This window comes from Homalodisca vitripennis, chromosome 2, assembly GCF_021130785.1.
Source record: "Homalodisca vitripennis isolate AUS2020 chromosome 2, UT_GWSS_2.1, whole genome shotgun sequence".
Classification (NCBI taxonomy): Eukaryota; Metazoa; Arthropoda; class Insecta; order Hemiptera; family Cicadellidae; genus Homalodisca; species Homalodisca vitripennis.
Window position 1 is genome coordinate 175,876,477 of NC_060208.1, and position 14,990 is coordinate 175,891,466.

Sequence of the window (14,990 nt, forward strand, 5' to 3'; positions counted from 1 at the left end):
GAATTCAAGAAAATAAATAAACGATGTGGAGGTGACTCAAGTCATGAACTTTAAAACGAAAAAATGAAATTCTTTACTCGACAACGTCTCTGTCTGACTATTATAACTCAGCAAAAACTTTAAGATGTTGGTTGAGATGGAGGAGTTTGAGGCAAACGGTTCTCAATGGTCACTAAAAAAGTGTGAAAGACTTGGAGATCAGGAGTCAACGATACGTTCCTTTTCACGGATCCAGCTATGTGGTTCTACCAAAACAGATTCAATCCAAAAAGGCTGTTATTAATGTAAAAAACGAAGATCAGAAATGTTTTATGTGGTCTATTCTGGCAGCTTTACATCCAGTTAAGGTTCATCCAGAAAGAATCAGCAATTACGAACCTTTCAAACGAGAGCTGCTTCATGCACTAGCAACTTGCGAATGCCCCATGAAACTTGATGATATAGCAAAGTTTGAAAGACGTAGTAGAATTTCTGTTAATGTCTATGCTTATGATGACAAGTTCGATATATTCCCGCTGAGAATAACTGATAACGAGATGGAAAAAACATGTTAATCTACTGTTTATCAGAGAAAAAAACAAACACTCACTACTGCTGGATCAAAGATATGTCCCGTTTGGTTAGTTCACAGATCTCACGAAATGGACATAAGATGTGGATATGCAATAGGTGTTTGCAACACTTTACGAGAGAGGATTTACTCATCAAGCATAGAGAAGACTGTAACACACACGATGCTGTGAAATTGGAACTACCAGAGCCAGGAACTGTAATTAGATTTAAAGATTTCAATTGCTCAATGAGAGTGCCCTTTGTGTATTACGCAGACTTTGAATGCTGTCTAGCACCTATTTCAACATGTCAACCGTGTAAAGTGGATTGTAATGGTAATCACCAGTCGTTCACTATTAAATATCAGAAACATAATGCCATTTCCCTTCTGTATGTATGGGGTGTCAGAAGACGGCTTTTCCAAACCACCGATTAAATACTTTGGAGACGATGCTGCACATGTATTTGTAAAATCATTGATTGAGGAGTCGATAAGGATTAATGAACTTTACAAGAGTGAAGCAATAGTCCCCCATGCAGTTGATGACAAAAGAGCAACAGGAAATGTTTTGAATCTACTACTACGTGTCATATCTGTGGAAATTTTCTTGGTGATGATCGTGTTAGAGACCATAACCATTTTGACGGGTTTGTTTAGAGGAGCAGCTCACAACAAGTGTAACATCAATTTCAAAAAACCTAGGTTCATTCCTGTTTTCATTCATAATTTAGCAGGTTACGATACTCACCTTTTCATTAAAGAGTTTGGTAAGTTCCAAAATCGCATATCATTGATACCCAACAACGAGGAGCGGTACATTTCCTTTACGGTCAGTGTGGAAGGTGGAATTGAACTACGATTCATCGATTCATTCAAGTTCATGTCACAAAGTCTCGATAGGTTGGCAAAGAATCTGACTAGATCTCAATTCAAAACACATCTCAACATATTACAATGGTAAGGACCTCAATTTATTGCTACGAAAAGGAGTGTACCCTTACGACTACATGGACAGTATAGAAAAATAGAGTGAAACATCACTACCTAGTCAAGAAGAATTTTACAATAGACTGAATAAACAACACATAACAAATGAAGATTACAAACATGCGTGCGATGTATGGACCGCCTTTAACATTCAGAACATGAAAGAATATACAATGCTATATAACGAAACCGATGTCTTGCTGCTTGCAGATGTTATGGAAAACTTCAGGATGTATGTCTCAATACATACAAATTAGATCCTGCATGGTATTTCACAGCACCTGGGTTGGCTTGGAACGCAATGCTAAAAATTACAAAAGTTGAACTGTCCCTATTGACTGACAACGATATGGTACTCATGGTTGAAAAAGGTATTCGTGGTGGTATTTCACAGTGTTCTCATCGATATGCGAAGGCAAACAATCCCTACATGAATAGACTACGACAAATCGAAAACCAAACAACTACCTCATGTACTTGGATGCAAACAACCTGTATGGGTGGGCAATGTCTGTAAAACTACCATATGCAAACTTTCAGTGGAGCAGTACAGACATCGATGTAATGAAAGTTAGTGATGATTCACCCACAGGCTACATATTAGAAGTTGATTTTGGAATATCCTGAAGAACTACACGACGTACACTCTGATCTACCTCTCGCTCCAGAACGTAGAGTCCCACCAGGATCGAAAATGGCAAAGCTTCTGACAACTCTCTATGGCAAAGAAAAGTATGTCGTACACTACAAAAAATTTAAAGCTTTATTTGAGTCTGGGTATGAAACTAAAACATGTTCATAGAGTTCTTAGTTTCAGTCAAAGCAATTGGTTGCAACCGTACATTAATCTGAATACCATGGAGCGTACAAAAGGCGAAAAATGATTTTGAGAAAGACTTTTTCAAACTTATGAACAACTCAGTTTTTGGAAAAACTATGGAAAATATGAGAAATCGTGTGGACATTCGTTTGGGTACTAAGTCCAAATTAGTGGAAAGATGGTTAGCAAACCGAACTTTAAGAGTCGAACCATCTTTACAGAAAACCTAGTTGCTGTACATTTTAGTAAGAAAAAACTTTTGTTAAATAAACCTATTTACGTAGGTATGAGTATTCTAGACATATCAAAGACACTGATGTATGATTTCCACTACAATGTAATGGAAGAGAAGTATGGATCTAATATAAAAATGGTGTACACCGATACCGATTCCCTGATATATGACATCAAAACGAAAAACTTCTATGAAGACATGAAACATTAATTTGGATTATTTGATACAAGTGACTACCCCAACCCCAACCAATATGGGCTTCCCCACGTAAACAAAAAAGTTCTGGGTAAAATGAAAGATGAACTTAATGGTCGAATCATGCGAGAGTTTGTAGGACTACGATCCAAGATGTATGCGAGCAATATAGAAGACAACCATTTCATAAAGAGGTCTAAGGGCGTGAAAAAAGCTGTAGTTGAAAATGAAATTACCTTTAGCAACTATTAAAGACTGTTTGTTTAGTAACATCGAGCACTACAAAACGATGAATACAATTCGGAGTCAAGCACACAATCTCTACAGCGTAGAACACCATAAAGTGGTACTTTCATCAAAGGACGACAAGCGTTTCGTACTCGAAGACAATATCCGAACCCTAGCATGGGGTCATTATAGAATATGCGAAAACTGTTAAATTGTAAATGTATGTAAGAGAACATACTATGGAAATTCAAGTGTATTGCAAAGATAAATTCGAAGACCAATTTTTACCTAGACCAATACGGTGTCTTATTGTAGGACCGTCTGGGAGTGGTTAAAACGAACTTGTTATTGAATTTCATTTACAACAAAGATGGAGTTTCCGTTCAAGAATCTATACGTGTTCAGTCGTTCAATAGAACAACCTGCATATGTAGATCTGCGTGAACAATACAGTAGATTAGAAAAAAAACCTTAGAAGACAAATAGCGTTTTTCTATTCGTCCTGTCAAGATCTCATTTCTATCGATGACTGCAAACCAAACTCACTTGTGGTATTTGATGACTGCCTCCTAGAAGAGCAAACTAAAATCAAAGACTATTTCATTAGAGGACGTCATAAAGGGATTTCTTGTGTCTACCTGAGTCAGAGCTATGGTCGAGTTGATATGCAGGTCATACGAAACAATGTTAATCTGTTGTGTCTGTTTACAATGAACAAGTACTATACAAAGAGAGTGTTCCAGGACTTTGTAGGTTCTGACATGACTTTCAACCAATTTGAGGCTCTCTGTTTTGAGTGCTGGAAAACACCTCATGGGTTCAATATCTATTAATACTACAGCTAAACCACAAAAAAGGAAATATATGTGCAATTTAAAAAGGAAACTAAGTGTTGAATAATACTTCGTTGTAAAACGTACCAGTATAAACGTAATTTGACGTTCATAAACGTAATTTGACGTTTCATAAAACGTAAAATTTAAACGTTCATAAACGTAATTTGACGTTTAAGTATAAACGTAATTTGACGTTCATAAAACGTAAATTTAACGTTCATAAACGTAATTTGACGTTTAAGTATAAACGTTATTTAACGTTCATAAACGTAATTTAACGTTTAAGTATAAACGTAATTTAACGTTCATAAACGTAATTTGACGTTTAAGTATAAACGTAATTTAACGTTCATAAACGTAATTTAACGTTCATAAACGTAATTTGACGTTTAAGTATAAACGTAATTTAACGTTCATAAACGTAATTTGACGTTCATAAACGTAATTTGACGTTTAAGTATAAACGTAATTTAACGTTCATAAACGTGACTTGAAAGATTTGAAGAATAACTCTATGTCTATTTTATACCAGCGCGGTTCTGACTACCCGTACTCACACTCTTAGTCGCTCTCTAAAAAATTCTGTCCCAGATTCGGTCTCACACGGTTTGTCCCAGAACCGGTCTCTCGGGTGCGTTGTCCCAGGAACGGCCAAAGTATACTACTAATCATAATCATTTGCCTGATCAGAAATGCGATCTAGTGGAGAATAATATTAACACATTCATGTTATTTCTTTGTGCCCAATAGAGTGCACAATTAATTTCTAAAAGTACATAATCTTCTTTCTAAATTATAACCTATTTATTATTAAACCAATATAACATAACCAATTTTTGAACTCACTTTTTTGAGGTTTAAGAGTTGATTTTTCAAGGAGCATTTGACTAAGCTTTATTTCAAACGGCAAATCAACTGGTAAAGTCTGATAGAGTAAGTCGTTGACACACTGCCTTACCAATAGTTTTATAGCTAATCAAATCAGAGGTAAAGTGGAGTAAAATCAGTGTTGTAGAAGTTAGATTCTTTTTGTGCCACACACAATATAGCTGTTTAGTAGTCTGTATGATGCTGACAAGTACAAAGAATCAAGCACTTTAAGTGAATTAAATTAGTGGGTTAATTTTTTGACATCAAATATTAAGGAAACCGAAAAAAAGAACACCTAACAGCAAATAAAGCCGGAACCAACAAATTATATACTAGCAGAGAAACACAATGTAATATATATATAGTGATTAGAAAGAATATCACCACCCTTACGGTGCAATCAACACCTACTAAGCAAAAGTGGTTGAAAGCGCTCGACCCAACATTCAGATGCGTTAGCACATATGCACAATCTACTGACCTTGTCGAAAGCACTGTTGCTGTCTGAGACAGGACTGAGAGGATGCATTATTATGGGGGTGGTGGGAGTGGACTCCCCCGCCTCCTGTGCAGTCTCCACAATATTTAGCCCTTCTAAATGGTTCCGGGCTAACTCCAAGTCTGCTTCGTTGACATCCTTCAACATCAATCACATGCTGAAGGAAGTCAACAATGTACAACCGATGGATATACTCACCTCCAGTCACATGCAAGGCGGAGAACATACAAAATATACAGAATCAGTGTTAAAATACAGTAAACTCTCGTTATTTGTGTCACCTAATCGAGTATGTTTGGAGTGTTGTTACTTACATTAAATATGAGACTGAAATGTGAAGTAAGACGATTGGCATGTACTTCAGTTTCATCTTAAATTTTGTGCTGGTGGAATCAAATTACTCTTTTTGAATCCAAAAGACTTTACTCTTTTGAGCACAGCTTCTTGATTAATAAGTTTATTGGTTGCTATAACTCACACTAATGATAATGTTGTCTTTTTCAATAAGGCACAATTCTGTGTTAGCTAATGGTTGGATGACTTTAGAAAGATTTCGGCAGTTAAAACTTTTTGGATGATTTTTATCTTCATATGTTCAATTGTTCATGTTAAGTATCTTCTTCAACTCGCCATAGGAAGTCTGGTGGTTTGCACATTCAAACAAGCAGATTCTGACCATGGTAAATTAATAAAACCTATTCAATTAAATCTGTACTAAAAATTTAATGTTTTAAATAGCAGTTTACAAAGTTACATTACCCAAGATGATTTTCAGAGCACCAGAACAGACCAATGTCGAATTTTTTAAACCGCCTGGTCAAAAATAGTTAAAATGATAATATATAACAATTTTTTTATATAATTATGAAATTTAATACAAAAACAGTATACTTGTAACTATTTTTTATACAAAATTTGGTCATTATCGGATCACAAGTCTCTCAGTTATGAATTTTCAAAGGTGCAGTTTGGTTGAAAAGCACCAATAACATTTTTCATTGTTTTTGACATTATTAAAACTGAAAGTTTGTAAATTTTTGCTTTACATGTATACATGCACAAATAAACAAGCTTCTGTTATTGCAGCTTAACTTGTTAGGTTGTTGTTAATTGACTTAATTTATATTGAACCTATAATTTTAATCCAATAGTAGTTACATTGAGCTAGGAATCTGTATAAACACAAACCAGAGTACAGTACCTGGTTTCATACACTGGTAAGTGTACCATAAACGTTTATAATTAACTGGGTTAGATCCTGCTGAGATTTTCCAATTAAAATTCTTTACTTAGTTGCCTATTAAAACTTGTGTGTTTTAATTTTACTAGAAGGCTACTTTGCCTCACAATACATCACAATAGCCTCTGTTGTCATGTTTGTTTATTAACAAGAGCTTACTGTATTGAAACTGATATAAAACAGTGTTTTATATAAATAACTGTTGCATTAAAAGATGGCACAGTAAGTTAAAGAAACACTATTGTAAGTTATACCTTCAATGTATTTCAAAATGAGAATATTCAAAATACAAGCAACTAGTAGAGGTTTACTCTTGAATGATATTAACATAGGTTACTTTTGGTTTAACAGTCTTAAGTGAATTTATTTTTTTTTTTCACTAAATTTATACAAATTCATCATATTACTTACCTCTTGATTGGTCTTGATGATAACTTTGCTGTGACCTTTGTTGTTTGTAAAGGCAACAAATAAGGCAAGCCGTTTACATTTATTAAAAAATATGAATATTTATATTCTTTCATTTAGGATTTGTATTTTTGTGTAGAGGAAGCTCATTATCCCTTTATGTAATACCATAATCAAGGGGAAAAAATCATTTTTAAGTAACATAAGGTTCCAATTTAAGGAAAAAAAGAGTAGTTGTGTTACTGTTAAAAGACTTACATAGTACAAATTCAGGAAGAAAAGTTAACTGAACCAAATATGTATTTTACTTGACAAATTTCCATTTCAAAAGTGTCTTACACAAAATCGTTTGTGGAATTGCGGTTTATTACAGTATTCTTATGTTTAAAAATAATTATGTTAAAATGTCTATAAAAGTGGATTGCTTTTATTTGAGCTACGATACAATCATGACACAAAAATTGCTCAACAGAAGGCATTTTAAGCGGATCGGACAATGCTACGAGAGCAACTTCCAGTTGGCACTGTACCTGAGATTGTAGTTGTCTGGTTAGAAATTGACTCCACGGATCGGGCATATGCGTCTCCGAAGTAGATGCTTGCTGGGAGTTGATACTCAGGAAGAAAACATTGTTCACACCATATGTAGTTTTCATAGTTTCAAATAAGCTTTCAGCTCTGAAAATAAAAAAAAAGGTCAAAATAACATTCAACTCTGAACACTTCAGTAAAATAAATATTCAAAATATATAATGAGTAACAAGCATTTTTATTTTCAGAAACCCTTGTAAAATGGTTCACAGATATGTCGATTTTTCAGAACAATAAAACTAATAAGGAAATACAATTTCATGGCTTTACATTTTGTCATCCAGCCCTAATAAATTAACAAGTCAAATTAATTTACTTTCTAATACTATTTATTTTATATTAACTTCTTATTGCTATGGTTGTTGAAGGGCAGAACATACATTATACATCTAAAACTTTAGTAGTTGTTCTTTTTCAAAAGGTGAGTTAAATCATTATGATTGATTGATTAGCCAGTGTGATTGCAGTAAGCACGAAACATATAATATAAATGTTTGAGCTTGTAATAATTGCACAATGTTTTGTTTTTGTTGCAATTCTTGGCTCTCGCCATGCCAAAACACTGAATAACAAATAAGTGATTGTATGCAATCAAACGTTCAATCATTTGTCGCAAGTATTAAAATACCATCAGAGGCACATAGTGCGTAATTGACTTGACACTGAACTCGACACACTCAGCGATATGTTTACTAATTTATCATGGTCACATAAGTATACAGAAATAGTTCAATTCCTTTCAAAATGTATTCTTTATAGTGATCTTAAAGTGAATTAAAGTACATTTATTGCATCGTGTTTTGAAACACTTTCTTGTGAACACTTGTAACTCAGAGTAATTAAAAAAGGAAAATTGGTGGACTCTGGTGAAAACTGGTGGAAGTTATCTAAATTAATTAATGTGGCAAATAATGAATATATGAACAATCACACACAGATTGCACAGACAACGTGAGGTAATAACAATATCCCACAGAACACAAATCATCGACACACTTCAAGTGGCTACACCTATTTGAGACCACAACATATAACCGATCACACTTAAACTACTACAACCACGTTGAGCTACATTACAAACCGATCCCGTTCAGTATTGCAGCCAACGTGTGGCTACCGACACACATCATGACTTAACACTGATTCTACACTAGGTAATCAATATGGAGTAATAACGATCCTACACAAGAGGCACAAACAGCAACAGGTAACACCACAACATATAACCGATCACATTTAAACTACTACAACCACGTTAAGCTACATTACAAACCGATCCCGTTCAGTATTGCAGCCAACGTGTGGCTACCGACACACATCATGACTTAACACTGATTTTACACTAGGTAATCAATATGGAGTAATAACGATCCTACACAAGAGGCACAAACAGCAACAGGTAACACCACAACATATAACTGGTCAAGTACAAACCATAGTGAGAACGTAAAAGAATAAGCTACTCACAACGGTGTGTCTCCCTCAGTGTTGTCGTGCAGCAGGATGTGGTACCTCAGTACAGCCGGACTGAACCACTTGGGCAACTTGGCAGGGGAGATAGTCTGCATCTGCTGTAACTGGGAGCCCATCTGTACGAACATGTCCAGCGGACTGGTCTCTCTCGAGCTTACAACCAGCATACCTGCATAGTACTGCTCAGAAAACTATAGATACAACAACCCATACAGATTTCTGTCTATTGATTTGAAGTTACAACTAACTGGGTCATTCATTTGATAATGAAGTATATTGATTATATCAACAAATACTCTGGAACAGTTACATATTCAGCAGACTTATTTGCTGTTCAAACACTACCATTAAAATAGTCTGATGAATGTCAAAAAAACATTGAATGTGCTAGGAAACTGAAGCCAGATTTGGTGGTGGCAGTTTTTTATCAGGAAATGTATTAATGGATATTTTATTAACTTTTAGCCTGTAATAAATCTAAAAGACAGATGGGCCAGAGACCTCTTTCATAAAATTTCCCATAATTCATCTAGAAGAGAAAATTACAGGGGGTTTATGACAACTCTGGCACTTTGGCAAATTTGATGCAGTCTTGGACCATGGCATTAATGGTCATATTTCAGACTGAATAAAGACCATCCTTGTTCATGGACAAAAAGGTGACCAATAATTTTCTAAGAATAGTGCAAGGATAACTAAAGTGTTGTCTTTTCTCCTCTCTTGTGGAACCTGCTATTCACTAAACACTAAACAACAGTGTTGTTTAGTCAGAATGTGTTCAGACTAGCACTGTTCTGAACTGTTTTAGAATGTTTGTTTAATTTTGAACTGTAGCTAATCCTAAATAAACTTAAATAAAAATATATATTTTGCATTAAAACTCTTTTTGTTATACCTTCAATTGATCACATGACAAATGTCCTGCTTAAAAATGTATGTTGGAAGGTTGTTACCCAATTTTTTACTTAAAAAGTTGTCAACAAATTTATTACTTAAAAAGAAAAACAATTTACACCTATCTAAAGGAACAGAATTAATAAATTACTGTTCAAAAAAAATATCCCAGTCTCCCAAAGACTTTTGGAACAGACTATGCAGGAGACCATAATTATAATCTATATAGTCTATAGTATTATATAGTATAGTTTAAAAATCGCAACTGTGTCACATGAAAGGATACAAGCCACGTAATGTTTTGTGAACTCGTGGTCCGAGGGGAACTGCACTTGGAGAAAAGTGTCACGCCAAGCTTCAAACCATGGCACTGATACAGGTACTTGGAGGTTAATACCACCTGGAAATCACAGGGAATTTATACACATTTATTATTTAAAAATAAAGTCCTCAGTATCTAATCTAAAAACTAGGTATGAATTTTACTAAATGCCTTTTACTATACTGATCACTTTCCCCAGTGATTTAGAAGAGTGTCTGAAAATTGATGCCATTACAGTCTTTACTCCTGAATGTAATTCACGTCCGTCTGAAGAGATCCACATTGTCGACACTTAATTTTCTCCTAAAGAGAATTCCTCAATCTAGATTACTCTTGATTTTGTAGTCTAGGTAACTCTGATGTCAAAACAATGCAAAGAGTTCATTTTCATCTCTTCACGAATGTGGACTCCAGATTCCAGAAGTAAAGTCTGTGACAACATCGGATTTCAGATGCTGCACTGAGCAGAAGATTTACTTTTGTTGTTTCAAAACAAGATTTTAAAATCCAGAAACACATCAAATATGTTAATTCAAATAAAGGAAGCATTTAATGTATGTAAGAACAGTGTTATATCAGCAAAAATATAGTTAAAACCAAGATTATTTTGTTACTATAGCACAATCATCTTTGTAAAAACTAAAAATGTGTTTATTTTCAAAACATAGCTCCATTAGCAGAATTAGTTTTGCTGTGTTATAAGTACACTTTAAAAGAGAGTTCAGAATTTGAAAGGTGGTTCAAAGAAGAAATCTTCACATTATGATAATCTTTATTTTATTTCACAAATCATGGCTCCTATGATTGCACCTCTCAGTTTGAAATGCAGTTAGATTAGTACATAGATGATAAGCCAGCAAGAATATGTCTAAAATACATCAGTAATTTTTAATTAGAAGAGGAATTCACAAACACTTTTTAGGAATTTCAAATACAACTTCCTCTACTGGTGTTCCGTTTGACAAGGGGAAAATAAGTTCATTGGAATTGAAGATGATGTTACAATTTTGTCAAAAAAGAAAAAGACTTAAGAAAACTTGCTAGTAATTTCAAAAACTAAAAACATGTATACATGTTATGGTTTTAGTAGTGAATCAATAAAGAATCTGCTATGCAATGACTAATAACTTTGGTAAAAATACCTGTGCCTAAGCAATTCACAACACAAGATGTTTTAAATCGTAAATTTTAATAAATTATCTACAAAAACCAGAGAGGTAAACATTAAAAACAACAAAACTCAAGAGTGGAAAAAGTACTTCTGATCTTATTTGCAGATAATTACTCCAGGCCTAATATAATTACCGAGATTAAAGTAAGCTTAATCGACAAGACTTAGTTTGAGACTGCATAAACCATCATCCTACCTTTACTTGTATATATGAGTTTGAATTGATATCTATGCTACACATAACTTCCAGAAATAAAGATTATCACTTTTCACAACATAACTATAGAGAGTCTTACACTTTGTGTTAAGCAATTAATAGGAAATTAATCAGACTGTAGATGATCCATCTGTTAGCACTGAAAATTACACGGATAAGTCACTTGTTTAATCTGGAATTTTTAATGTAAACAAGTAAAAAACATTAAATCAAATTTTAGTTTGTGAAACAAAACTTTAGGACGGATAAAGATTATAATTAAAAGATCATTATTTAACTTAAACATAAACTGTTGTCCTTGTTTTGAGTTTGCATTTAATTGTATCATGACATTTTCAATTGTAAATAGAATCAGAATCAGAATCAGAATCAGAATCAGAATCATTTTATTGTCGTCCAACAATTACAAAATTGTATTGACAAAGTCAAGTGTGATATTAAAAATATCACTAAGTAGGCCTACAGAGCCTAAAATAAATACAATCTATATCTACGTTAAAAGTTTAAAAATTGTAAGTCACTAAAATTATCATTTATAGTATGAGTAAGGCAAATTAAAACATTATTATAGTATAAATGGTGACCTGCACCAATCATCTAAATACATTACACATTATCAATCAATCCATCACTTCTATTTTATTAATCTTAGATTCCACGAACATTCAAAGTGCTAGTCGTCTCGATCGGGATTTTGAACATCGATTCTCTCCAAGCACTAACCATCTCTATCGGGAGAATTAAAACATTGGTTCATTGATTCCATTGTAATTTCAATAATTCTTTTCATATCAAGATATATTTGATATGATATTACACGGAAATAAATTCTCTATCGATATGTTTAGCTATTGTATTATCGAAAGCTGTAACTACTAAGTTAGCTGTATTTTTGTCAGCTGAGCGTCTGCCATCAGTCTGTCTTTTACATGATGACATTTATTACTTTTATCCTTTGAAATAATGCTCAAAAGTTATATATTTCTGTAATTACAAATAAATAGGGAATTGTTTGTATATAATGGATTTTCATTTTGATATATTAGTATGTGATCTACACAACCGCTAAGTAACAAATTAAATACAAAAATTTGCCCATTTTACAAAAAGATGGCCAATACGCAGACAATAAAAGTAAATAATTTAATTTATTTTTATATTATTTTTCTAAATTTGCTGAAAATTTGTGTGTAATAGCCCTAGCTCAAAAATAAATGGTATAAAAAACAAATTGTAAGTATAGAGTGTTCAACTTAAAAGAGGCCCCATTACTCACACATATATTTGTGTGAAACGGATAAAATACTGTAATGTTGGTATGACTGGAGCTGGAGTGGGAATGACGATTTATTCCTCGCGTATTACAGTTGAACCATTGAAGGTTAAGCATTGACATTCGAACAAAGTGAGGTTAGGTCATTAGTGTATTGTTGTTTGTTAAAATGCGCTTATAACTGTTGAAGAACTATATATATGATTGAAACTTATTTAGTGACGAAATATCCTGCTGTGTGTCGACAACGTTTAATTGACACATCTTAAAATGAAGCACCAGTTTAATACAGAAGTTAGTTAAAAAGTTTCATGAAACAGGTTTAGTGTTAGACAAGCATCATGACATGATACCGAATGCTGGTTTTCCTTGAAATAAACAATCCTGATAATGTTAAAAGGGTTCACTACTGCCAATGGTTCAAGACATTCATTAGAGGCAACACTGCCATTTAAAATCAAGTGTTCTTTACAGATGAAGCTTGGTTTCATCTTGGAGGTTATTATAATAACCAAAACCTGGGGTACTGTCAACCGGCACATTTTCATCGAAACTACCCTACAACCAAACAAATAGGTGTATAGTGTGGGGTTTAAAGGGGAAGAATAATAGGACATTTGGTTCTTGAAACAACCGTGAATGCTGCCCTTTACAAAAACATTATCCAACAGTTTGTAGGCTTATTGCAAGGATATGAGCATTATTGCTGGCTACAACAGGATGGTACCACTTGCCATACAGCTTGCTCTAGTATGGAGATGATACAGAATGTGTTATGGAAGAATAATTTCAAGAGGATTGTTGGCCAACACAGCTGATCTGTTTAGTCTTGACTTCATTTTGTGGTGCTACTTAATAGAAATTCTTTACAGGAACAATCCTCATACCCTACAGGAATTGAAGAATGAATGAATGTTTATTCCAGCAACTGTACATGAAATACACTTAAAAATTACAACAGTAATGCACTAAATAGAATTATTATGAAAACAATAGTTTGACTAGTTATCTAGCTAAGATATAAATTATACGATAAACATTATCAATGCAATTAATGAGATAGACAGAGTACAGCTAAGAACAGTGGCCAGGAACGTGGTGAAACGTATTGACAAGTGTATAGAAATGGATGGACGACATTTGTTGTAATTCAGTACAATGTAAGTGTTTGTCAATATTTTACACAGATTTGGGGCCTCTTTTAAGTTGAACACCCTGTATAAACGAGGTAGCAAAAAAGGTTCAGCATTGTGAAAAATGTAATCAGCACTTTAATGATTAATGAATTGGATGTGTTAATATGATATTGAATAATAGTTTGATATTACAAACAAAATTTACCTAATATTCAGACCTAAAGAATACCCTCAGTTACTGGGAGTATGTTATATCATTCCCCCACGAGGGTACATTCTTTCTGGCTGGTTTATACCTTACAGTTGAATCTACACTAGGTGCAGCAAAAACCGATGTGTCACTTAAATCTGGGCTATCTTATGGACATCCAGGAGCAGCACACTAACTGCAAATGTTTGAGATATAGGGATGCAAGGATAGATCAATAGGTCTAGTCTACTGAGGAGGATGACTGTTGGAGTTGGTGGGTCCCTAAGTGTTAATGGCAGTTGCTTGCCAAGAAATATGGGTGTCCCACCCCTGTTTGCTTTGACTAGAGAGGGTGGTGCAGTACTGGCCTCCACTTATTCCAAGGAGACATGACTGAGATTAATGTCAAAAAACCGACAGGAGGGAGCCCCAACCCCCAACCTTACCCATCCAGAATATCCTATCACTCCAGAACCAACTCAAAGGTCCATTTAAAACTAAGTGCAATTTCTCAGATTCTTATTCTAAGAAAACAAAAAAATCCATCTTTTGTGCATTTTTTAACTAATACACATTACTGCATTTTATTTTTCCAATTTTAGTCATTTTGTTACATGTATTTCAACATAATTTATGTTTTTCTAAAACTAAATAAATTTCCTATCCCTCACACAACATTGTATCATTTGTATCATTTTTGCTATTACGATACAAACTTCCCAAAACATCTTATACTCTAGTTGTGTGACATTTTATTTTAAAATTTATAATGATTACAAAAAGTAATTTTTTGTATTTTCTTAAAACACACTTGTAGGATTAAAGGGCTAATTTAGCTCTTAACAGCAGCTG

At 33.8% G+C, this 14,990-nt stretch overlaps 1 protein-coding gene across 2 annotated transcripts in view; it reads right to left on the bottom strand.

Annotated features, from left to right (window-relative positions):
- The window catches only part of LOC124355071 (trafficking protein particle complex subunit 8), a 30,655-nt gene that overhangs the window by 10,337 nt on the left and 5,328 nt on the right, over positions 1 to 14,990 (bottom strand). The window contains exons 3-6 of one of the 2 annotated variants that reach the window (XM_046805998.1): positions 10,116 to 10,229; positions 8,930 to 9,104; positions 7,402 to 7,549; positions 5,206 to 5,361 (exon numbers count right to left, since the gene is read on the bottom strand). In XM_046805998.1, the coding sequence (XP_046661954.1) occupies positions 5,206 to 5,361; positions 7,402 to 7,549; positions 8,930 to 9,104; positions 10,116 to 10,229 (593 nt within the window). The remainder of the gene's footprint in view (positions 1 to 5,205; positions 5,362 to 7,401; positions 7,550 to 8,929; positions 9,105 to 10,115; positions 10,230 to 14,990) is intronic. The other variant, XM_046805999.1, reaches the window with a different exon arrangement.